The sequence below is a fragment of the Microtus pennsylvanicus genome, chromosome 19 (assembly GCF_037038515.1).
Source record: "Microtus pennsylvanicus isolate mMicPen1 chromosome 19, mMicPen1.hap1, whole genome shotgun sequence".
NCBI classification, from domain to species: domain Eukaryota; kingdom Metazoa; phylum Chordata; class Mammalia; order Rodentia; family Cricetidae; genus Microtus; species Microtus pennsylvanicus.
The window spans coordinates 11,042,458-11,069,647 of record NC_134597.1 but is presented as its reverse complement, the minus strand read 5'-3'; the positions used below and the strand labels follow the sequence as shown (position 1 = coordinate 11,069,647).

At 41.3% G+C, this 27,190-nt stretch overlaps 1 protein-coding gene across 3 annotated transcripts in view; it reads right to left on the bottom strand.

Annotated features, from left to right (window-relative positions):
• The window catches only part of Mdfic (MyoD family inhibitor domain containing), an 84,120-nt gene extending 57,136 nt beyond the window's left edge, over positions 1 to 26,984 (bottom strand). Inside the window, exons 1-3 of one of the 3 annotated variants that reach the window (XM_075953601.1) lie at positions 26,689 to 26,982; positions 26,234 to 26,430; positions 7,630 to 7,752 (exon numbers count right to left, since the gene is read on the bottom strand). In XM_075953601.1, coding sequence (XP_075809716.1) covers positions 7,630 to 7,752; positions 26,234 to 26,327 — 217 coding nt within the window. In that variant the 5' untranslated portion in view covers positions 26,328 to 26,430; positions 26,689 to 26,982. Of the gene's footprint in view, positions 1 to 7,629; positions 7,753 to 26,233; positions 26,431 to 26,688 lie in introns of all 3 variants that reach the window. The other 2 variants (XM_075953602.1, XM_075953603.1) reach the window with 2 other exon arrangements.
• Positions 26,985 to 27,190: the final 206 nt, after the last annotated feature.

The following is a 27,190-nucleotide window of genomic DNA, read 5'->3' as shown; positions in this document are numbered from 1 at the left end:
TTGATAATTAAATGTTCTTTATTTCTTCAGAGGTTAACATTTTTGAAATGATCTCTATGATAATTCCCAGGCCTCAGTTCTTCTTAGAGGCTAGGAAAGTTTACAAATGAGAAAGAACTAAATCTAGTCCACTTGGTGAGTCCTTATCCCTCACCTACACTCCAGTTCAACCTCATGTCAGGTCAGGGAGGATCAAAAGACTTTTGAAATATCAGTAAGGACTTGAAAACATCTGGCTGACAAAAGTGTGTTGAATCTGCCAAACTATTAGTAGAATTTTAATTTTTAAGGAAAATCAAGAATTTTATATTTCTTAATAAAAATGTATGTTGGGTTATTGGCAGAAAAAAAAAAAACATGATCACACAACTGGATTTAACCAAAAGGTTTCTAGTTTGTCGCCATACTTCCATACTTCACCCTCTCACAGGATTGGTGGCAAATTTGACCCACAGTAAGTAACATCCAAGGAGAACACTGGATACTAGTTATAGGAATCTTCGAATATTCTTTTCATCCTGATAACAAGAACCTCTGTGATGGTCAGTTTTGATTGATACCTTGACACAGTCTAGAATCACCTAAGAAGGTAGTGTCAATGAAAGATTGTCTATGATATGTTGGCCTGTGAACAAGTCTGGATTGGGGGTGTCATGGTTGCTTTAAGTAAGACGGTAGGACCTACCCACTATGGGCAGCATCATTCTCTAGGCCAGGAATTGTGCAAGAGTTCAGAAAGTGATTGAAGAACTCAACACAGACATTAATTCACCTCTGCTCCTGACTATAGATGTGACTTCCCCACAACATTCTACTGTAACTCTCCGCACCCCCACCCCCTAAAATATATAATAGCCAAATGCTACATGATAAGGAACATATATAAATAAATTAGACCAAATTTATCAGTATAAGAGCAATGACAACATTTGTTGTATTTTTCATAACACAAGGAACTTTAATGTATAGCCAGACAGTCTTCATAGAAACAACCTAGAATTTTCTAAAACAGTGATTCTCAACCTCCCTAATTCTGTGACCCTTTAATACAGTTCTTCATGTTGTGTTGACCCCCAACCATAAAAGTATTTTGTTGCGACTTCATAATTGCAATTTTGACACTGTTATGAACCATAATGTAAATATCTGATATGCAGGATATCTAATATGCAATTCCTATAAAAGGCTTGAGTCCCCAAAGGGTTGTGACTCAAGAGTTAAGAACCACTGATCTAGAAAAAAGAAAAAGAAAAAAACATGGTTTAGGGAAAGATAAAGAGGCATATATACAAACATGTATTTCCATAAGTGTACCTAGAGACTTTTTTCTGTCCTTCCTGGTCCCAGTACAGGGATTTCTCTCCCACCCGTCAATTTCCACAGCCGTTTCTAAAGATTCACTCAGAGGCTTAATATTAATTACAAACTGTTTGACCTGTTAGCTTAGACTTATTATTAACTAGCTCTTACAACTAAATTAAACCATTTCAATAGTCTGTATTTTATTACTAGTCTCATGACTTGCTACCTCACATCTTGCTTCCACAATGACTCCTGGCGTCTCCCTGATCCTGCCTTTTTTCTCCTTGTCTCTCTGCCTGGATTTCTTGCCTAGATATATTCTGCCCTGCCATAGGCCAAAGTTGCTTTACTCATCAACCAATAAAGGCAACACATATTCGCAGCATACAGAGGACATTCCACATCACGTAAGCGCAGCACAATCTTTTTTTATGCTTTATGTAATGGCTTATAAACATCTTGCTGTTATATAACACATTAAAATTCATAAGCAACTGAATGCAACCAACTGTAGCCATGGATACCACAGGTCTCAGACCTCGGTGCTTCCAAGCATTTAGTTCAATAGAATCATGATGAACAGGAAAAATATCTAAAAATTCATAGCTCAGCTTAAGGCTAATACTAACTCACACTGATAAACTCACACCATCAGTTCCTGACTTACCTAGGTATTAACCCTGCAATGGAACACATCTCCTCTGAAGTCATCCTCAAAATAACACAAGGAGGTTCCCCGTATCAGCAGTTCCATCGGGAAAAGGAGACACTCGAGTTGACAGACATGTGACATACCCGACTCAGCACCACTGTCAACGACACAATCAGGACCCTGTCCCTCCAGTTCACTTCTACTGGCCTCCCCATACGTAGGATTAAGCACTTCAACAAAAATAAGATTGGAACTATTTCCCTCCAGCGCAGGGGAAGAACCCAGGCTGAGAATGGAACAGCCTACAGGGAAAGTGAACTGTGTCAGGAAACTTCAGCTTGGCTCTAAAGTAGCAAGCTAGACAGGTGACCACTGTTAACAGAAGGGGTAACCACAGTAGAACATCAACAAATGAACAACGGCAATCACACACCCCACCCCACCCGGAAACCTAACCTTTCCCTTGATTTTGCAGAAGATGATGATTAAATGTTTTGCTCCAGGACAATAAGAAAAGCAGCTGTGCTGATGGGTGTAAACACTTAGTCAGCAGAGTGGATAACAAAGAATTTGCCTGCTGAGAGCTGAATAGAGGGGGAAGGGACGGGGAGCAACTCAAAAGTCAGAAGGACTTAACACTAGTACTTCTCAAAGACATGAAGGAGTGTAAAGTGTTAGGCAATGTCTGAAGAAACTAAGAAGCATGATTTATTTGTTTACTTGTTTAATAAATTCAATTAATTTACATCCCAGCCACAGTGTCCCCTCCCTCCTCTCCTTCAAGTTCATCCCCCAGCCCCTCTCTGTTCCCACACCCCCAATCCACTCCTCCTCTGTTTCCTTTAAGGAAAGGGCGGGTTTCCCATGACTATCAACAGACCTTTTTAAAAGGCTACATCCACCAGTCCTTGCTAGGTGCTATGTTAATGGGGGATAATTTTTAGTTTCGTGTAAACTGAACTCTAAAGAACGCCAAATAATAGTTGCTGAAATGTGCATTCAAGCAAGAGAGCTGTGGAAAACACTTAAATCAAAACCTCTTCATGCTCCCTCTTTACCATGAAAATAAGGAGTGCTCTGAGTATTTGACAGTGCGCCCGAGTACCTGCCTTTCGGTCGGTGTTTTACACACGGGCAGAATCCCCTTGAGTGATGGAACGGTGTTCATTAAGGGTGATCAGCTCGAAGCTGGCAGAGGCTCAGAAAAGAAATAATAGAGTTCCTCACAGCACAGCCTGTTGATATAGAGAGGAGATTCGGATGATGCCAAGAGGAAGGCTTCAAGTAGGAGGTGAGTAGAAAGAAGAGGAGCCGTTGCTGGAGCTCCACAGGGCGGGGGAGTGTGAATTAAGAGAGCGGCTCGCATTCTCCTGCCAATTAAGTGCTTACTATTATGAGAGCTAAAAACTCTTCAAAATGAATAAATGGGTTAAAGAGAACGGGGATTACCATTTAAGTAGAGCATTCTAACTTTGCTTCAGATCCTGGGAATTCTGCAAAATCACAAAGGAGAGAATTAGCAGAACCAAACAGTTTAATGGGAAATTTATTTCAGAAGAGAAGCTGAGGAAAATTTCTGGAGTTAAGTAAGTAGTGACATTTAGAATTAGAGGCCTGTGTGTACAGAGCAGTGTCCATGGATAAACTTAAGCAATAGGGATGCGCAGAAAAACCTAGAAAAATCTGCAATAGAGACCTCAGGCACTTTGTAGAGAGGAACAAAGAAAAATGTAAGCTCTTTACAGGAAATTACTAGGATAGTAGAATTTGACCCAAATTGAATAAAAACATTACTTACACACACTGACTGCCTGTCAGTAAAGGAATACATGTATGTCCATGTATTCACATATAAGTTCATACACACATACATATATGCACAAATATACACATGCACACACGGGCATCTACATGTATACATACATCCACACGCCTTCCTACCTTAGAAATCATCCCAAGAGCATTCCTTTTTTAGTATCATTAAAACATACAATGTTGCTCAATACCTGTTATGGATTTGTGCGTGTTATGGATTGGAAGAGAAAAATTAATATTAACTGGCATGTCACTTCACTGCAATGTATATTTCATGAAGTCAGAAAAAAATGGTGATTATTAGAAAAGAAAAGCGCTATGAAAAGGTATAGTTTCTAATTACATTCCACACCAAACACGCTCTTCTGAGGGGGAGAGGGAGAGGAACTTGGATTCTCAGCTCATGCTCTCAGAAAAAAAAAAAAAAGTTTTCATAAAGTCTGAAATTTAAAATAAGTCCCAGAAATTGAATTAAAAACCAAAATATTTTCTCAGAATATAAATGCTTTTTTAAGCACTGTAAAGGATCTCCTTTAAAAAAAATAAAATAGAAACTTTCCAATTATAAAATATCCTCAGAAAACCACAATTATGTTTTTAATTCTTCGCTAATTTAAGGATTTTTTAACAAGCTTAAGTGGCTACAACTGTCTTTTTTTTTTTTTTTGAATTTCATAAGAAAGAGATTCACAAGGCACATTCCCTCACTAGACTAGACTCCGGGTGGCCTATTTATTCGCAATGCTTCATTCCATATGGATTTCTTCTCTTTTATTTATTACTTCCAGAAAGGATTTTCTCTAATAAGTTAGCAACTCAGGGACAACAGATTTGACTTGCAAGCCTTCAAATCACAAGACCACATCTGCCACCTACCCTGTATCTTCTAGAAGCACCAAAGAAAACAGAAAAGCTCAAACTCCACGTGACACAGGAACCAACTCTGTGTGAGCCACAAGCAGGCAGCGGTCCACAGAGGTCAAGGTTAAAGTTCATGGAATAATCTAGAAACAGTTCTCAGCTGGGATCTCATTTATGAAGCCCGAGAATACACCCTCTAATTAGAATGCAACTTCCAAAGCAGCCACTCCCTCGACTTTCCTGGGCTAAGTTTCATTCTCAGCAAAGAAAAGCAAAAACAGCCCTCTTCACATTTCCAGATAACAGTCCATTATAAATTAGGCCTCAAATAGCCAATAAGGAAGGCGGCCGGCATCCCGGGCAATGGAGACAACGCGTGAGCCATCAGCCCTCAGGAACCACCCTCAAGAACAGATACAGAGAACTCAGATGCAACAGCCACTCTGCACTTTTGACTTCTGCAGCTGAGGTAGCCCATGGAAGATTGGAAAAACGAGTGGGTTGTGGTTTGAAACCGTTCCCACACCCCAGCCCACTTTTTTTTTTTTTCTGATGACCTCTCCAACCAGCCACCCTAACACCGTGGGACGTCTCACACCAGTTCTGTGGGAGCCAGCTGTCCTGTTCTGCGGTGCTCAGGGAGCCACACAGGACTCCTGGAAGGGAACCCAGCCAGAGCTGACTCACCGCAGCTGCTCCTTTCCAGCCCCTCTGAGTTCTGAGCCACAGTCTCCCTTTCCAAGGCCTATTGTTATTACAAAAGACTTGCTGAGCCGCCAAAATGTGCTGAACAGAAAAGCAAGAAGAAAACACCCTCCTCACCTAATGTGGGAAGCAGACTTTGAAGCAGGCAGAAATGGCTGAGGACTCTACCGTGGAAGGCCAAGAAGGGAAGGCAGACAGACAGGTACATGGAGTTCGAAATCAGCATGGACCAGCAGATACTGCCACCGAAGCGAACTTCTCGATGCTGTCGTGTTTAAATGGAGTCGTGTTTAAAATGCTATACGTTATTCCACTATAAATGCTTATTATACATCCAACCACACAGCCTTCGTCTAGAAAAGTGTGGCTGGGAGAATAGCAGAAATAAGAGGTTTGGGAAATGTTACTCCTCATCCAGGGTCAGATGGTTACCCCCAAGTATTTGGAAATGCTTGCCAGCTTGGGTTTCCAGTGGCATCGCAGGCTACAGCCGTGATTTTCACACATATCTATTTATCTGCCAAAGGCCCCAGCAGCACTCTCATAGGAGATGACAGATCTCCGCATCTCTACATTCTCTGTGTGAACATTATTAGCAACCTAAACATTTGTTCCCAGAAGCTCCGGTGTCCCATGGCACACGCCGCATCATTATCTCCGTAAGGAAACTATTTCCTGCAGTATGTTGACTTCACCAGTAAAGACAATGGAAAGAGTACTTCACTTTAAATCCTGCCTTTTTTAACAGCATGAATTCTGTGTCTAAAATGAGCTCTACCAAGTTGCAAACAACTTTGACACCTTAATCCAATTCTCCAAATCCTTATGCAACACTGTATTTCGGGTTTTGTCTTTGGTGATCTTATTTACCTTTTCCTGTGTGGGCTCTGGGAAAGAAGATTAAAGAAATCAAGCAATTAAATGGAACACTTACAATTCTGTTTCTACACAAAGAGGAAAAAAAGTGTGTGTGGGGGGGGGGGCTGCACACGTCCTTAATAAGAGGGGTTTGAATTCTCTCCTATGTACCTTAGTACAAAGTCTAGTTGCTAGGAAATCTCAGGCAAAATACGCCAGCATCTCACCAGACTTTCTGTTTCACGTTTAAAAAGTTGGTATTTCAATAAAAAATGGTCAATAGATGTTGAAGGATAACTGCTTACTTGAAATAGTGACTGTTTGAATTTTTGGAAATGGCTATATAAATCCTGTTTGCCATTAGTTTCTGACTGTCATTTCCTTCCTTCCTATTCCCTTCCCCAGGATAAAAGTATCTCAACTATAAAGATAAATGAACAAAAACTCATTTTAGGAGCTTTTTAAAAAAAAACAACAAAAAAAGAAACCTATAAATGTCCTTCAACAAGATTTTTACTATTATTGTTAATTTTCTGCCAAGTTGATCTTTTTTTAGTATTCTGTGAGGGCTGGGCACTGAGCATTCTGGGGAAGAAATGAAAGTCAAAAATTTTGAAGAAAAAATTTTAAAAGAAAAAGTCTATATTATGAATTGTCTAGGTGTATTGAATTTAAATTAGATAGTACAGCACCTGAATCTGAGAAATGTGTTCTCTGTCCACTCTATCATACTAATAACAAGATGTAATGAACCATGAACAAGAATTCCAAAGATTTCCTGCTATGCTTTTTCAGCTGTGTCCCCTTACGCTCACTCGTTTGCTAAATCCTTTTCACGGCAAGTTCAGTCTGAACAATCTAGGGGGACTCAGGGACTGAGCATAAGTTCCAGAAGATCTAAGGCAAAACCTCACGTAAAGGTCACATTCTCAGCACCACCCAGAAGAACCCAGCATTTCAAGACAGTCTCAGAGTAAATTAATACACCGGTGCTTTATAAATGCTCTATGAAAGAACCTGGGGAGAGCATCAAAAAGAGACAAATAGCCATACAAAACAGGTTTGGCAACACTTGTCAAATGAATAGAGACCACAAGTACTTGTCCTTTAGATAGATCTCAATTGGTTTGCTTAGTGTCACGGTCCAACATGTTACTTAAAGATACCTGATTTTGACTGAGTCCACATTGACGAAAGAGCTAACTTTGACTAAATCTAACAGTAGAATTTAACATTTACAGGTCAGTTGTTCTATTCTAAAGAAAGTATGGGAGTTTGTGGAGTATTTACATCCTAGTTTTAGCTCTGATATTTTAGCACCAACAAAAACACTTTCAGATTTATAGTCGTGTAGCAAAATTACTTGGGAAGGTAACCGAAAGTATGTCACCGTCATACCCCTCAATCACTCAAATTTTCTCTTAAAAAATACTTACTTCTGACGAGTTCCCCATCTGCAGGATTTCCCCAGATGGACTGGTCCTGCATCAGTCCATACTTGGAATGATTACTGCTAGCTTGACTCATGTCTTTCTCACTATTGTCTTCATTGCATTTCTCTGAAAAAAAAATTAAACATTTATTGTCATTTGATGAATGCTATATATGTGTGTGTGTGTGTTCATATATTTTTGCTTTTAGTTTTTAGGTTTTGTTTGTACGTTTGAAACGGTATCTCATAGAACAAAGGCCTGGAACTCATGATGTAGTTGATGAGGACCTTGAACTTCTGATGGTCCTATCACTACCTCCCAACTGCTGGAATCACAGGTATGCACCACCAAATACAGCTTACATGTTTCCTACTGCTTCCACGTAGGTCATAGCTTAAGGAAATAGAATTATATCATTATTGACTGTTGCATATATTATTGGCTCAATAACATTTGTTGAATACTTACTATCTTTTCATCATTAGAGAAAGAGGCTCACAATAAAATGAAATCTATCAAGGTTGTGGTAAATAAATTTTAGCATGGCAAGTGGTCTGTCATCATAGAGAAATGTAGAAAGGTTACATCAAGGATGAGGGTGAATGAGACCATCCAGATAGGGGATGAGACAGAAAAAGCATCAAAGGAGAAGAGACTTGACGGAGATGATTGATGGAGATGAAAGCCAGACCACAGCTGAATGAGAAGTGACTGGGCAGTCAGGATACAGGAAACCAGTTCAGAGTTCTCTGTAGAAACTGGAGGAAAAGTCAAAGAGTGCACGATGCGTTCTCAGAGATGGAAGTATTAAGGATGAGAGGTTGGTGTGTAGGATTATGAGTTCTTAGGTGGAAAGATAACATGTAAGGAAATGGAATGTCTTGTTGGGAGCATAAGTCAAACAGCACACAACCTATAACACAAGGTAGGGTGCACGCTATGAAAGGTCCAGAGCACCAAAGGGGCTCAAAAGAAAGCGGGGAAAAAAACCTCATCAGGATTCAAAGATCAAGAAAGACACTTTAGAGAAAGGAGCACATTGGATGGTTGCTAAAAGATTAGAAGAACTTCAAAAGTCACTTAGGAGAAAGAAGGAAGAACAGCATGGGAAAACTCCAAACGCAGACACTTGGACAAAGGTCCCAGATCCAGGCTGTGAAGTGCTTTCAAGGGACAGGAGGCAACACTCTAAAGCTCTCATGAAGTCATAATGTGGATATTTGAATGCCAACATGGGAAATCCAGACTTAAATAAAAAACAAGAGCAAATCGAAGTAAATATTGAAGCTTTGTGAAATGCCTAAGCAAAGCTACATATTAAAGAAAGTAGTAAGTAGGTACATTTGTGTTTCTCAATCCTCATTGGCTGGAGAACAATTCTGAAAAAGCAGATTCCTAGTCCCCAATGAATCATTCTATCTGAGAGATAAGGAGCCATCCTTGGAGTGATCCACTCTTCCTATGCCCTTTAAGTATTCACTTAATATCTGAGTAGGGGGATAAGAAGAGAACGAAGAAGAAGAGAAGAAGAACAAAAAGGGAAGACAGAGACCAAGACTGTTGCATTTGAATGTTTACTGCCCTCATAGGGTCACGTGTGTGAAGATGGGAGCAGATGGAACTACTTGAAAAGGTTCTGAGGTTGAGCCTCGATGGAGGAAATGGGTAACTTGAGGCTTCACAGCATGCCCCACCTACCATTCCCCTCGAGTGCAGACAAAATGTAACTAGGCAGCTTCCCGTTTCTGCCATGTCATATGTATTCTCCAAAATCCACCTTTCCTCTCTAAGATATCTTTGTTGGGGTGTTTTATCATAACAACAGAAAAGGAACTAATACAGGCTCTGAAATGGAGACTTAGCAAAGTTCAAATAGACACCGATGAGAGTTTACCTGGATGAGCCAGGCAATGGTGGTGCATACCTCTAATCCCAGCAATCAGGAGGCAAAGGCAGGTGGATCTCTGTGAGTTCGAGGCTAGCCTGGTCTACAAGAGCTAGTTCCAGGACAGCCAGAACTGTTACACAGAGAAACCCTGTCTCAAAAAAACAAAAACAAATAAAAAAAACAACAAAAAAGAAAAAGATTGTTGAACTGGATGCTATAATAAAAAAGGTAACAGATGTGAGAAACTAACTAACTAAACAAATAAATAAGGCTTGCATAGTTGGTAATGACCAAATTCGTAATCTGGACCTGATGGTAAAAATTTGGAAGAATGAGAAAACAACTTAGTCATTACGTACAGAGAATATATGTGGTGTACCCAAATGTTTATTCATTTCACTGGGAGATGCCTGTACCTTGACAGATAACACATTACCCAGCCTTCACACAGTTCATAGTCTAGGTGATGAGTTCAATACTGAGTTTGTGAATGTGCAAACCAGAAGAAAAGTATAGCTAGTCTGCAGGAAACGAATGAAGTCCTGAGTGAATGTGTATTGCGGGGACCTGAGCCATCCATGTCAAGAACCAAAGCCTCAACCTCACAAGGAATTGGCACATTCCACATGGGATGAGGCTCAAGAGAGATTGCCAAGCCTTCCTCTGTCCCAAGAGTGAATGTTCACAGTGTCTGCAGAAATATGTGTCATATCCTCCCCCTTTACAACGTGAAAAACAGCCCTCCTATAAAGCTGCTTCTAGTAGATTGGCTAAGTCTGCCACCTTGATTCGCCTGTATACATGAAACCTCCATGATTCAACTATACACCATAAATCCTGCTTCCATGCACAACTATCTATAGTAAACACACGCTTCCAGGGTACTGTGGCTTCACCATTAGAGAGCCCAGTGCCGCGGATTCCCGGCTGTTCTGTGTGCCAGTGTCTTCTCTCCATTCCCTTGATGCCCCTGTTAGGTCAATCCCTGGAGCCTGTGTGCTGGACATACATTAGGCATCCTCTTCAACGTCCACTGTTGAAGCATTCCCAATCACCGAGCTTATCACAAGAGAGACTGTATTTAAAAGAGTATGTGCCATTAGAAAGTATGACGCCAAGCCATGGAGGCAGACACACAAAAGAGACTCATACAGGAGTTGTTAGCCCATCTTTTGAACATTTCCAGTACAAGGAAAAATTTATGCACGTGCAAAAAAAAATTCTCATGTATCATAGAGATTTCACAACAAATTAACAATTCGGCTGCAAAATATATTTCAATACATGAAAAATTGATGAATATAAACTCAGGACTAAAACCAGAGGTTAAGATTGTTCCAAAAAAAAAAATGGGCCTTCAATGCCAAACATTTTTAGACTGCAAAACCAGATTCAAACATCAGTAAAATATAAATTAGAAGCATGTTAAACCAGTATGTTCTAGATTTTTGTAACATTTACTCAGCATTATCACAGGGAAAACGTAATCTTCACGAGATGTGTTACTTTCAATTAAAATCTGAACTTTCTTAAACAACTCCAGAATTCTTGACTGCTGTCGTCAACTCTAAGATTATCAGTAGGAAAGACTGCCTGCAATATCGCTGGTGTACGTGAACTGTCTCATCAGCAATCCCACATACCCATACTGTTACGTAGCTGACTGCCGCCAGGTGTCATGCTAGTAGGCTTGATTCAATTAGTAACTTTAATTGAAGCTGAATGAAATTAATTATATAATTTTGAGCTGTTCAAGTTTAATTCCATTAAAATTAATTCATGAAACCAAGGCATTATGAAGCATTGCTGACTAAAAGAAAATAGGTATGAATAAAGCCTCCAGACACACTTGACGCATATTTGAATCATGTCCAATATTCGAGTGCTAAGCACAGACCCTCTCGACTCCTCACTGCATAAATGACAATGCCACGTGGTCCATAGACATGGCAATTTACAATGATGCAACCTTCTCCCGAGTGGGGAGGTCATAGTCCTTCCTACCCCAAATTCTTATTAAGAGACTGTTTATCATGCTTTTTTAAAAAGGAGCATTCATATCTGGAAATTCTAGAATAAGTTGATCCCAAATGTACTGAAGTCAAAAAAGGAAAACGACCACTCTGTGTAACGAATGAATGATACAGATAATAAATTCTGCGCAGTTCCTACAACATCACAATCACCAGCATATTCCACCTTTGCCTCCTTTGAAAACTAAATGTCTTGGCTTGAAAGCTGGTCCCTCATGTGTCGTGTGATGATCCATTCATTGCACCCACACCAAGGCAAGGCCCAGGAAAGGTTCCCTGTAAAAACGTAAATTGTCTTCCGCTAATTCTTTACTTGGATAAACTAAACTCCGGGCCCAGCCAAGGCATGCACACCGTTTATCTCTATTGTTTTACATTGCCTCAGCCTAATGGAATGCTAGATAGCAGCCTCACCAATAGCGGAAACTTGCAGGCGTCACTGAAGAAACGGAAGGATGAGAGAGAGATTCACTGACATCAGTCATGTGTTGGGGGCGAGAAACAGTTAACCAAATCCACCTCGCAACACTCTTTACCTGGCTGTCTCGGTCACTCCTCCTGAAGATGATGAAAGGTCTGAGAGCAGACGACCGCTACCCGTTTAGGTTGCTGTGTCCCTTCCTCATTGGAAAGTCAAGGGTTCAACCACTGCTTCTGGACATACGAAGATTTGTGGTTGCCATTCAGCTACTATTGTGGGCCTAGTGTGTAGCTCCCCAGCACCAAGGGATTTCCCTAGCATAGGACATCAGTTTGTACCTGGCCGTAAGGTGTAACAAAGACAATCGATGGCTCTCCACCTCTGTGCAGAGGATTATTCTCCTAAGCCATGGCTTACATTTCGGTACTGAGTTAGAAGCATGCAGAGAACTCTGGCCACAGACACATGCACAGACGCCCAACCTTCGAGCATCTAGTCCAGGTGACTTTGGTGGGTGGAATGTTGATGTCAAAATGAAAGAATGTCCATCCGTATCTTATTACTCATCTCCTCATCACAGGATTCCAAGGCATCAGAACATCAAAGTTGATCTAATCATCTCATTAACACATCTGCATACAGTCATAATTCCATGAAAAGATTTGTATGAAAATACAAATGTGAATGCCTTAAAATATTAATCAGTTCTACGGATGTGTGGGATAAAATAAATGTATTTTAGGTACCATAAATTGAAGGCCTTTTAAAACTCCCGCGAGCCAATGGATTGAGATATACTTGTGGATGTGCCCAGCTTTTTAGTGTCCCTCCTCTGCCCAGGGAAATAAAAAGCAATCTTTGGATAAGCAAGGAGACCATCTCCTGACAACAAATCTCTCGGCCAGCGAGAATCGAAGTAATCAAGGCCCAATAAAACAGAAGGCGATGGAAACTGCCCAGGGTCAGACTTCTGGCTGCAAGGCTGACAGCTGTGGGAGCAGGGCAGGGCCTAGTCTCCTCCTCCTCTATGTGGGGAAATGTAGGTGCTGTGTTGCTAAAACCTTCTCATACTCAGGCTGTTTGACTCTGAATGGCGCCCTAATATCCCATCCAGGCTGAAGGGTGTTCAGACTGGAACGCACGACGGAGAAAAATTAGTAGACTCTGGATTTGATTTAATTCTTAGGAAAAGCAACAAGTATGAATTAAGTTAAAGAAAAGGTCAAAGGGGTAAAATAAGTTCTAAATGATCGATTTAAACACACTATCTCTTCTTCCAAAATGACTATCTATATAGCATGATCGATTCCCTTTGGTGGTTTTTTTTTTCTAAAGTTCAACATGAATAGTGATAGACAAGCCCTTCCAATCTTAATTGTTTTTGCTGAGGGAGCATGGGAAAAATTCAAGTAAATAGAATTTATATTTAACTTAAAATTCTATAATATTTTACCTAGCTGGCATTACCCAAATTTCAAATCTTGACAGTGCTACTTGTTTCAGACAGTTGGGGAAATCAATAATTGGTTAGTTACAAGAAAGCAAAGTTAATAACAGAAAAGAAAAATCTAAGAATATTAAATAAATTAGATAATAATTTAGGTAAAATTCATCACAGTCACTTACTTGCTATGTGGTTAGGTATTTTTTTTTAAGAGAAAGATAAAAATGCTTTGCTTTGTTGAAAGAAGAATGTTAATGAATTTTTGCAATTACAGTACTGTCCTGGGAATTTCCAAGGGACTTTAACATATAATATTTGGTTGATCTTCACAACCCTCAGTGATATAATTAGGAAGAAAACATCAGTTCTACTGATGAGAAAACAGCATGTCTCAAAGTCAGATACTGAAGTCAAACAGGATGATAATGGCAGAGGCGGAGATGATCTTGTACTCAGCTGATTCCATCAGAGAAAGCTCATTGCTCACTCAGCCCTTCTCCCAGAATGTATGGAGTGACTCCACATGGAACACGTTCTGCTCTTAGTCTGGCAGATCAGTTACTTGCTCTTTATTTTGAGCACAAATACGTCATCAGGTAATCTATATCCAGTTTTCCTTCTGTCCTTTGTAGTCAGAACTAGCGAGCTCAGTTGCTTCTATTAGACGATTACCCAAACTATTAAACAGGAATGTTTCCACCAGTATGGAAACAAGCAAATATATTATTCCAATAGTTTATCTTTCCCGTGTGTGTGTGTGTGTGTGTGTGTGTGTGTGTGTGTGTGTGTGCTCACCCATGTGTGTGGATGTAGACACAGGAAGATGACATTTTTCCTACATTATTCTTTCACTATTTATTATTGGAGACGGGGTCTCTCATGGAACCCAAAGTTCACTATTTTGGCAGCAATGGCTGGCCAGTGATATTAGGAACCCTCCTGTGTCTACCACGCAGCAGTGCTGTGTCCCCATGTCTAGCTTTAATGTAAGTTCTAAACATCAAAACTCAGAACCTCACACTTCTACAGCAAGCACTTTATCCACCAAGCCATCTCTTTGGCCCTAATAACTGAATGTTTTCAATAAACAGTAACAAAAGAATACAAACAAAAGAATACAGAATGCTGCTTCACAAGGAATTAGGCTTAGTAAAGTTATTGTACAATGGTGAATGAGTAAACTTTAAGACACAATAAAGTTTTGGGCATACACAACCTTCCAAGAACTATGAGAAATGCCATCTTTTTCAATCTTAGATATCTGCATACTTCGCTGTCAAGAAAAAAGATTATCAGGGTCTCTAGGACAAACATAATTTCCCTAATGTGTACTCTGCACTAGAGAGACACTCGGGAGCACAGGTTTGAGATCAGTGTGCTGCATATGAGGACCACCGCTAATGATGTCAATTCTATGAGAGCTATTCTTTGTTAACATCCTTCATCTTTAAACTGAGAACAATCATGGTACCTAAAACATAAGGTGATGTCAACCTATACGGACTCCTGTCTTGTTTATAGTAAAGGCTCATTCACAGTAGTGATCATGGCTTTGTTTTGCTGGGTTTTGTTGTTGTTTTTACATAACCATCTTTCAAATTCCTGCTATGAAAATATCCTGGGGAAGCAGTTGAGGACAATACCCACTCCGCAGTCCCTTCCTGAAGCACTATACAAACTGCGTGAATGTAAGTTGAATAAGGAAAAGCACTGCTCTGTGAAAAGTTGTGCCAGTTTTAAAGCTGTGCTATTTGTGGACAAGGCAGTTCTAAGAGGAGAAAAAAATGTCAAGTCCATTTCACGGACAAATCCAGATCCATGTATCAGACTCAGCAGTTGTAGCCACACAGTCTGGGTCTTCCTCAGCCATTTCTATTATTCTGTTTTCATTTTTTCTTTAATTGTTCTATCATGTCATCTCAAGTACTGTGCCTATATTTTTCCCAGAGCCATGTGACCTTTAAAAACAAAAAACAAAGATAAGGTGGTTCTCAGGAAGACCTCAGGCCTGGAATTTCACTTCCTCACTGATCCAAACAAATAAACAGACACACACACACACACACACACACACACACACACACACACACACACAAACATCCATGCATGCACGCACACAAATAAATAAATAAATAAATAATTTTAAAAAACCTGTCCAACCTACGGACCTTAGAGAACAATGCAAATCCAACCTTCTTTGTCTAATCATCTCCTCAATGGATTACAATCTCCTTATCCAAAAACCACATCAAGGTCACGTACACATTTCAACACGTAAACAAGTATATACATAAAGTTCCATTATTTTATAAACACAAAAGAAAAACATGTAATCACAGATAAATTATGAGTGCTTATGGACTGAATCGAATGTTTCAGTCAATTCAATGAATTTGTAATTTCCAGGGTTTTGCAAACTGGCAAGACTTTTCCGCATGATCTAAAATGCATTCCTTCAAAAAGCTTCTTAGGGATTCACAAGCTTAATGTGTGATTACATTCAAAACGGATAAAGCAAAACAAAGCAAAAATAAATGACATCAATGTAAGTCAATGTACGCAGTTTACCTATTGCTGTGGCCAAAGGAGGATATGCATAAATAAAATAAAAAATATTTACAGAAAAAGTAGGAACTGATTATATATGAACATTAAAGAAAGGTATAAAATCCACCAGGAGTTTAAAATGCATCTCAGTAAATGAGGGATGGAGGGAAGGATACCACACTGTCCACTCTTAAAAGGAGATGGGTTAGAAAGAAATTTGATAAGGAGAAGAAAATATATTACCTCTGTCATCTTATTCTCCAGTACCTTCACACTCCTAATCCAGTGAAGGAACTTTTAAAACATCTCACCCTGCCTGAACCATAGAAGTTCTTGCTTTCCCAAATTCTCAAGTTTAATGATGTTTACTGAGCCAAGAACAGTCACACTATAGCCAAACATTCAAAGGTTCATGGAATGTAGCATTACTGTCTTAGAGGTCTCCAGAACGACTCACAATACAACTTCCGATGAAAAGCATTCAATACCCAGCATCCTCAACAACTGGCAAACGATGCCGGCCTTGGTCTTTCAGAAGAAAGGAACTAGCCAAATCAGAAGCAGCGCCCTACAGCCGGGAATCTTGTTCCTCAAAGACCTCCTACATGTCCATACAACTTTCACTCATTTGCTTTATTGTGTGGTTTACAAAATTGACTAATAAATAAATCTAGGTAAATTTTTATCCTTTACTTTTGTGACTGCTGTAGTTTTAAGATTCTTTCTTGGTCTCTCTCCCCTATGATAAACACCTCCAATTCATTCACTGGCTTTGCATTCAAGTTGCCTTTTTGGACACAGCACTGTTAACCTTACCTAGAAGCCCTCCTGTCAGGAAACACTCCATGTAACTGGCTGCTGAAATCCACAGACGTGGTGTCCACAGTAGCTCCCTTCCTTAGGAGTCCATGAACACTATGAAATAAAACCTGGCCATCTTCCCCTGTGTCACCATGATGATACACACTCATCTTTCATCTTGGCAAGATCGCCTTTCTTTTCTTTGTTTCTCCTTTTTAAATTATTATTACTGAGTACTCCTTGTACAAAATAATGAGTGTCATCGTGACATTTTTATTCACGCACATAATGTACTTTGGAGTCACCCTTTCAGTGGTCTCAGTTTTCAAAACTTTTCTGTTAGCTCCAGATTATTTGATCAGGACCACATTCCTTTTCTGGCTCTCTGGCGAAGCAATGAACCCTTATTTGGCACTTTTACAAGAATGAAAGCCACTGGAACTCAACAATGAGCCAAAGGGGTTGTTTAATCTGTAACAGCATTTCAAAGCTGAAGAGTCTGACTTTGAAGTAAATAAGTCAGAGAAGGCAGGGCAACAGGGTTGGCCATTTCAAGTTTGGTAAAGACACAAATAAAATTAGGATGCACGAGTTAAAAGGCTATTGAAACGGATTTCTTACACTTCAGATGAACTGTTAGGGACTTGACTTAAAGTCAGAGGGTATAGCCTCTGCTAATTCTCATTAACGCCTAAACCAGAAGCCTCTCCAATAATTCACTAAGCCACATTTGGGTCCCTCTTAGCCCTAACCGTGGGATGCTACATTGTTCTTTCCTTGAAGTCTACCCACCCATTTTCATCCAGCTCTGCAACCTTCATCTTCTCTTTACCTTTCACACCATCAGCTGCTACCAGATGACGACACTGTCCGGCTCTCTTATCCTAGACACCTGTGGACCTAGCATCTTAAGTTATCCTAAATCCCTCGGCATCTCATCTCTTCCTGTCTGTTTGCCTCCTGAAGCAATCTTGGGCAATTGTAGGAACAGAAACACCAGCAATATTTTACTTCCCAGTTTTCCTCTTGCCTTAAATATGAAACAGTTGCCGTTCCCGCTAGTGACAAGTCCCCAGCTTCTCACAGATACAGACGCACAAGCCATCCATCTCAACCATTCATTCCCAACCAGAAGAACTTTGCTGTCAGACAAACTCAATACACTGTTCCTCAATCAAGAAGTTGTATTTTCTGTTCTTAGATTATGCCGCTTGTTGTAAAATGCCTACACAAAAAAAGTTAAACATCTGTTTGCTAAACAAACAAATAACAACAATCCCAACAAAAAGGATTGCTTTCCACACTTCGTATCAACCCCACGACCAGAGAGTTATTTTAACATCTTGCCTACTTTAATGTTGTCAAATTCTACGCTGTTTTCTCATACTTGCTAACTTACCTTTCTTCTTACTGAGAAATGGCGTGAAACTATTCGGAAGAAAACTTATAACTTGGGTAATAAAACAAGATGCAGGTCTATGTTCATAAATGGTCTAAAGGTCAGATGTCGCTCCAGCTTGAGGAAGGATCGGGAAAGCTATGCTTTGGGTAGGGCAAGCAGAGGCAAGCTGGCTCCTGGACACGTCACCTGCCGGCCTCAGAGTGCCTGACAACTGCCCCAACCAAAATAAGTGAGTAAATAAATCAATCCCAACGCCTGTGTTATTCATTCTTCAACTGAGGTCACTAGCAACACAACCCAAACAAAACCAAACCCTTCCTGCCATTTTGAAAGTCCCTTCCAACTGCAAAAAAAGAAAAATAAAAATAAACTCCAAAATGAGACCACCCAGGTGGCAGATAATCTGTCACATGTTCTTGCTGTAAGATTTAAATGATATGTAAATGAGGAGTGCAGTTCCTTTTGGCATACGTCTCATGTTCCTTCACCAGTGTGCATATGCCTTCTGCGTGCCGCTCTGCCCACAAGCATCCTTCATCTTCATGGGATCTTCTACATGGCAGGCACACAAAACAACTGGGGTCAGGGTTTTCCCATTCAAATGTCAATACTAAAATGTATGTGCTCGCGTAGAGCAATCATTTCCACCTTCATGCCTGCGACTACAGAAAGAGCGAGCAGAAGGGCACATGTACGTGAATCATCTTTCTCCAGATCATGTGGGCGTGAATCTGAAAACCAGAAGTAGACTGCAAGTAGAAACCACAAGCAAAATGGAAATCGGGTTAAAATTAACTCTTTTCATAGCACTTCCGGCTCACTGGATATTGAGTGATCAGAAATAGAATCTACAAACTAGAACTCATAACTACTTCAGGCTTAAGGTTGACGAGTTATCCCCCTTCAGGATGTTCACCTAAGGAGAAAGGGCAGCTGGACCTTTAAATCCCTTCCTGTGGAGCTACTGTCGGCAAGAGGGACAGAGTGGAAAGGGAGATGGAAGGGGGGGGGAGAGGGGCAGATCTAAAATACTGGTTCATATATACAATGTCTGACTGAAATAGAAAGCTTACAACTTCTTCAGTCTGTCCCCAATGAACCAAAAACTTTAGAAAATGTCCCAATGTCTAGAAACAGGCAGTCTGCAACAGTGGCCTTTTTTACAGAAGCTGAACACAAATACTTAGGGATAGAAACAGAAATCACCTGATTTAGCTTCAGCCTTCATATAAGAGAATGGTGATAGTATCTCATACATTTCGATGGAATTTTTCCCTGTTGTTTGTTATTGTTCTAAACAAGTTTCCATTTTCAAATGGTATAACTTTAGACAATGTCAGCTGATGTTTCCTCAGTTTTTTTTTCCCCAGCCTTTTATTACTATAAAAATAAAACACTGGTAAAGTGCACTGTTATTTGGCTTTCTTTCCATGAAATCATCTCTACCAGATCCAGGAAATAAGGTTGAAAGAAACAGGAAAAGTCCTAACACGCCCCAAAATTCCACAGCTTCCCTCACATCTCTGTAAAGGTCACTGGATCATATATATCAAATCCTTGAATGCGGACTGACCAAACAAAGCAGCCGTCACTTAGCTGCAGTCTTCACCTGCCTGTGGTAATTTTTGCTAGCTCTGAAGCTCTCTCTAGCTATTTTCCTCTCCCTCCCATTCTCTGCCTTTCTCGTCTACCAGCCTGGAGTGGAGATCAGTGAGGACAAACACACTCCCCCACATTTATTTTAGAGATATTTGTCCTTTTCCCATCTCCTTCCCTTTGCATATGAAATCCCAACAACTCCGAGTCCTATGCCAATTCCAAAATCCATTCTCTCTGCTTCTATTCCCAAGCCCCCACCAGTCCCCTCCTGAGAAGGGCAATCAGCCATGCTGATCCATATCCAGTAGAATTCTTGCCAGCCATTCTTAGTTAAGCCCTCGGTCTTATTGGGCAGCCTGGGGGTTACATCAGATTGAGTCCCTTTTGAATACTTTCTGCTTTCAAAATTTCCCACAAATCTCAAATGTCTTGACTCATCCTAGCCTCCATAAAAAATATTACCATCTACTTTAATGAGAAGATCTAGGCTTTCAATAGTCTCTCTATCAAATTTTCTCCAGATTATAGCTTAATCCTTTTCTCCCACACTATTTTAAAGGAAAACATTCCCTACTCTCTAAAGCGTCTCTAGAATTTGGCTCTTTCAGCAGCAAGTGCTTACCACAACACACACCCAAACCAACCCAAGTTATCTTTGCATCCCTCTGTCCTGAGCTTTCTTCCCAGAAAGGTGTCCTGAGAATTCTCAACCCTCGGGAAACATTCTATGTATGTCCTTTATAAATGACAATGTTTATCTCCTGTAACCACTAAATACCACTAAATGTTCAATTCTTTTGGAGGATCATCATGAGCTCTTTTTCTTCTTTTTCAACTTCCATCCAATCTTCCTCAAGATTCTGAGTCCAGAGCCCATGAACTACCTCCCTGATAGAGAACTCTTCATCTGTAAATCTGACCATCACCTCCACCTAGTTACAAAACCGGCTCCTAGCTACTTATTGGTGACTATGACCAATGCTATGTTCCCTGGATGCAACATAAACAAAACAAGACTTCACCGTTCCTGCATGCCGTCATGCTAGTGACAGAGCAAACCTATAGACTGCCTTAAATTCCTACCTCCTCAATAGCTTCCACACTACATATAGCATAAATGTCACAATAAGATGAATTGAATTTATTAACATGTCTAAAAAATGCACCTAACCTCAAAAGAACCAAGGTAAATTAAAGTCAAGAGGCTCTCAAAGGTCAGCGCGCCTCATCCTGTTTCTACTGCTATTCTGAAATCAGCTTCCTCAGTGTCCGAGGTCTTTCTTCTGCTCTTTTCCCGGCTATTGTAGTGACCTCCTAGATAATTGTCACTTCTCCTCTGGCCCCTATCTTCAAAACCACTCTTTGAACTGCCATCAGGTCTGTTCCCCTAAAAATCCAAATATGTCTTCTACTTTCCTCTTCTAAAGAACATTCAATGACTCACTAATGCCAGCAAGAAAAATGTACATGATCCTCAACACAGACAGTACCCAGTCTTCCTTGTCGTTTTCTCTATCATTTTCCACTCCTGTAGAGAGCCCGTGCAATTATCTGTCTGGAGTAACCAACACTCTGTGATCAGCCCTCCCGAGTGAGTCACACAGCCTACCATCCCAACACTGAGTCCTATTACCACGCCTGCGAGCCCAAGTTACAATAAACTTTCTTGGCGAGTTTGCCAAATCCCCAACTAGAGAGAGGTGCTTTCTGTATTCCAGTTTCCATCGCTGGACTTTCTTTGTGCCTCTGTTATAGTACCTATCTTTTTTTTTTTTACATGCTAGCCACTTGTCTAGTTCATACCAGGCTAAACCATAAAATGTGTTTTTCCTACTGTTCAATTCAGGCAATTCAAACCCTCCAAATGCTTTAACTGATAAATAGGTCTATCACTTTGAACTCACTCCTTCCTTCCCTTCCTTTCTGACCCTTTGTTCTTGGATTTTTTTCCCCCAATTTTCATTCTTTGACGCATTTACTTCTTTTTGGCAAAGGGGAAAACAACATCATGCTGACAAGCCTTGCCCTTCTAGAACTAAATTTATAAATTGAACATTACTCCCTTCGTACATATGAAAGAATTAGGACTTTGGATTTCAAGGTGCCTAAAAACGTCCCCACATCCCCTTTAAATCCAGACAAGTCTCCACCCATTTCCCTCCTTTTCTCTGTCCTTCTTCAAGCATATATATGTGAGATGTGTTTTAAGACAGATAATACTGGGTTTACTTTTATTCTTCTTTGTTTGTCTGTGGTTGCCAGCGTTGTAATACTAAGTTGTCTGGGGTTCATCATAAAAAGTGTGGAAGTTTTAATAAAATTTATTTCCAACAATTTTTGGAGATTTATTAGGGAGCTAAATATAATTTACCACTATTTCTAGGGAAAAAAATAGAGCACAGATTCCAAGAGTCCAGCATCCAAATGAACAGGACTTATGTGAATGCTGAGGGCTGTCTTCTGTGTCTTGGCGTAGTTTCTCCAAGAAGTTCTGAAGGGATGCAAGTCAGGATATCTACTGAGGTGGCAAATGGAATCCTATTGATTGTGGCAGGCTTTCAATTTTCCTCTTCTATCTCTTTTTATAATACTTATGACCTGTTTATTTTAGAATAAATGATTCTGAAGCTCAAAAGTACTCTGAGAATGAAGTGAGAAATGGAACCAAAATTTGGAACATCAGTAGAAAGTTTGCATGGAGTAACAAACTTTAGATTTTGGGTTTGTTTTTATAGCTTTTTGAAGTCTATATTCCACTCCCCATAGCCCATCCCCGCACCCCGGGTATAAAAGAAAAGACTGTTTTCATCCTAAAAGTAAATATAATGTGTCTTTTGGCTGATGGGGGTGGGGGAGTAAATTAATAGGCCTTCGCCTTGGGTACAATCTAACAGCACCAAGAAATCATGTAGGGGCAGATTTGGTGGGTTTCTGCCTGGAGAATCTGATTATGCACCAGAGTGAAGACAAAATCCTTGCTGGCGCCCAAGAAATAAGGACAGAGATTTTTCTGTCTAAGCCATTATTGACGTTGGTCCAGGTCACTCACTATTGTGGAAATGTGCTATCCAGGGCCCTCCCTGTAGGATGCAGATCAGGATCCAGATCCCTGGCTTCGGCTTACCAGATGTTGGTAACATACACTGCCATATTGGAACCAACTAACAAGTCTCCAGATATTGTCAAATGTCTCCCTGGGGGCAAAACCATTGTTTTGTGGAGGCCAATGACAGAAGCTGTCCAAAGATAACACATTTTGAGAAACAGCATCTTTAAAAGGGATAAAGCAACATGTACAGATATGTACAAACTCACATTATATAAATTGAAATAAACAGGCTTCCTCCGGAGGAAATCTGATTAGCTTCACGAACTCCCGACAACTCAGCTAAGCGTCTAAGTCAGAGCTCTTCTTACGCAGTTTCTACTTGAAGAGCCTCTCCCTCGCTTCTATTTTAGATTATTTTTAATTAACTTCACTGGCATTTTGCATCCTGCTATGAAAAGTCCGCCTCATAGTCTCAGAGGACTCTCCCTAGAGAGAAAAGTACATTAAATCACACATTATCACATTAAAGTATATACCAGCACTGAGTCCAATGGTCTACATCTTGGCAAGTGAAGCAGGGTGGGGGTTGGGATGGAAACAGGCTCAAGTGATTCGCAATATCCAGAGTCTATTAACTTCTGTGCATCTGCCCCCTGTGAAAAGGTTGTATTGATTCTCTACTTCAACCACATTTATCACAGTGGCATACATTCTACAATTGGTGCGCCACCCGATTTCTTGTTAATCTCTGTATGTGGAGCAATCGCTGTATGGAGCAAGCCCCTTAAATTCTTTGAAAGTCCTTTCCCTCACCTAAAAGTAAGCAGAATGAAATGAATTATTTCTAAAGATGCTTCTATATGCATAGACCACAAATTTATGAAGGAAATACTTGAAATTAAAAGGCCCTTTCATTTACAATACTGCAAGAGCATTAAATGGCTTAATTGAAAAGAAAACAAAATGCCAATGAGAAGAATCATATATACAAACCCATTTTCTCTTAAAACAAGAGCCAATGTGGCCCAAATTGCCTTTCACCTACGGAGGCATTTCTACAGGAATTTTGCATGAGAACATAACTCAATGTGGTCAGTCGTAAACAGGAAAATCATTTTAAAACACATTAACTTTCTGTTTTCAAAAGCAGGACAACAAACCAGGGACAACATCCAGTCTCCCGGCAGTTACTTTATCACAAACAAACAAAAGTGCTCAATTAGTTCCTATAAAGTGATGAAACAATACACATAGACATCTAGGATTCAGTAGTCCTTGGGACATCAGAAGATAGGAACCCATGTGGCAGTACTTAGCTAGACCTAAGCAGGGCTATCTCCTGCCCCACAAACTCTCCTGGTCCCTGAATCCCACTGATTCATCGGCCACCTGTCCTGGTTCACAGTTAAGGCCAGCAACAGGCAAGCCCCTTACTCTGGACCGCCTTGCAGAATATACCAGAAAGAGTTCTGATATCAATAACGCTGTCAAAGCAATAGAAAAGAGCGGAGGCACAATAGAAAGGTAAGTGTTCATGGCTGTTCTCTCAGTAACGAAAATCTTTCTAGCTTGATGTTAAAAAGCAGGGTTACTCTGCTAAATTTCCAAACAACACCCATCTTGAAGAAAATAAAACTGATTCCAACATTTAATTAAGGGTTTCAAGCCAGATTTTAAAAAAATCCCAATTTTTAAGAGTTATTCCTTGGGTTAACTTAATGGATAGTTCATTGCCACACTATATATATATATATCCACAGTGTGTATATAATACATATGTTTAATTCTGCAGAAAACATGTTGGTTTTTTTTACAAAGTTATCTTCTGTGTATGTCCTTAAAGTATTATATTTTCCTCACTAAATTTAATGTGCGGAATTTTAAAACTAAGTAAGGTAGGAAAACTTAGGGAAGGTTAATTTTCAGCTACAACAGGACACTGATTTTCCAGAGACAATATGCATGTTGCATCTGGCCAGCACTTAACCTCAGGCCCTTTTTAAATGCCCTGCTTCTTGTACCCGGGTCACGTGATGCCAAGCGGCTTTGTACTGCACAGGTGCACTAGGTATCATGGCAACTTCTTTTAGCTGATTTAAAAACTCCATAGCATTAACACTGCAAACCGTGCATGTTAACTGTTTCCAAGTCAAATTGTTTTCCGTGGGTGCTTCAGGTTGACGTTTTTTTGCCTCAGCATTGTTTAACAATAGTGATGAATGGCCCCGAGGGGGAGTATAAGCAGCCTATCAGCAAGTCGATATGACTACCGAGGGCATGCTTCGGGACAGCAAAACGAATGCGTAAAAAGACTGCTTCTGAGAAAACATATGTTTACCATTTTCTAGTTCTTTGCTTTTCTGCAGCTAATCATTTGAATTCTGTCTGTTTAGGAAAAGAAATGAGTCACTCTTCTAGAACACAATGATGAACGTAACTCAGTTTAACAGCCCAGATGCCAGATCATCTCCATTCAAGCCTGGATGTTTTCTGTTTTCATCTACTGTGGCTAGAACAGCAACTTCTAGAACAACAATAAACAACAACAACAACAAAAAAAAAAAACCTTAAGAAACTCAATATATATTAGAGTCCTGGGGAGGAGAGAGACAGATTTTAGTTATGCTTAAAATCAAGAGTATGCAGTTTTGGAGACATGGAAAAGTTTAACGGGTACATGCCAGTCAGAAATCTCATCTGAATTATCCTTACAGGAAAAAGTAAGCGAAACATGAGTCTGGTTCTGCCACCAGTGAGTAACTGAAGTTTATAACCTTCAAATAAGATACAGTCAAAGTTTTAAAATGTTACGCAAGTTCCCCAGAAGCAAAATTACCCTTTTCCCTTTGGAAGAACACAAAAGAGCTAATTCATTCCTGGAACACAATTCATTTAAAGCATGTTTGTTTCAAAACAAAAGTTATTAAAAACATATGCAGGAGCCATTCCAAAAGCAAGTGGTCCCGGAAACCCAAGTGGTTAACCTGGTGGCAGAGCACTCCACAAGAACCAGAAAGATGAGAAGAGCCCGTGCTAGTTCAGAGAGAGCAGAGACAGCCCTGAATGAGAAAAGGACATAAGAACTGCAAAGAACTAAGGGTTCGAGACCCCCGCTCCCTCCACACGCACCCCAGCCCCAGGTGCAGGCCAAGAAACGCACAGGCAGAAGGTAGAAGCCATCTAGTCTTGTTTCTTACAAGGAAGGGGGAGTGGAGGGACCAGGGACCCCGCCCTCCTATCCGGTTGTTGATCTGGGGCAAGGATCCTTGGGCAAACTCGTTTAAGTAACTTGAAGTGTGCAAAAGTTCACAACTGCGAGGCTGGACCCCGTCCCCCGAGCCCCACCACTACCACCACCACCCCTTCGGTAGGTGTGCGTGCAACCCCAACCCAGAAGCTCTCCATTCGTAAGCGCTCACTCACCGAGGGCCGGGGAGCCCAGCCGGCCGCCGCCCGCCTCGGCCGAGCACTGCTGCCCCGCGGGCCCGGGAGCGAGGGCTTCGCCCGCACCGGACATGAGCCGTGCTCCGAGCCCGCGCCGCGCCGCCGCCGCCTCCAGCCGCCCGCGGGGCACACCGACCCCGGCTGCTTAGGTGTTGGGGGCAGGAAACTGACTGCTTCTGGCGGGAAAAAGCAAAAGGGACAGAAGGACGAACTGTTTTTAGAGGAGAGCAGCACGCTGCCGCGGCGGGCCATTCCCTCCCCCTCTGTGTCCCTCCTCCAACTCCACCCCGGGGAAGTTAGGATTTGAAAGCAGCTTTAGGGGACGGTGCGAGCCGGACGCGCGGGGCGGGAGGGGACGCGCCGGGACCTTGGAGGCAGAGCGACCCGAGGGAGGGGACCCGACCCCCCCTCCCCCACGCGCAACTTCCACCTACCTCGGCATCCCCTCCGAGGCCGATCTGAACCCCTTCCTCCCGCCGCCGGTAGTCAGCAAAGCTCGGGAAGCGGTCCCATCGTGTCCGGGCTGCCTGACCACGTCCCACCGCCCCGGGCTAAGGCCAGACGCAGCAGTGGCCGCGACGGTGGCAGCCGCCGGCGCTGACTCCGCGCACTCCGCCCCCTCCCTCCAGCCAGCTCAGTTCGGCCAGCCCCGCTCTGGGAGGACTTTAGGATCCACTCGTGCCTCTCTTTCACCCTCAAGCTGCCACTCCTACACTCTTCAAACACTTCTCTCTCTCTGTGGTTCCCTTTCATCACATCCGGATGGGAATGGCCTCGAACTCTTGGCAGGAGGCCTCGCAACTGGGGGCGGCTCGACCTGGGCTTGGCCCTGCACTCCCTTGTGAAGGGATCTGTCTGGGTCAGGAGGCCAGAGCTGGACAGGCCTGGTGTGTAAGCTCTGCACTCCAGGTCCATGGTGCTTTGGGAAAACAGGGA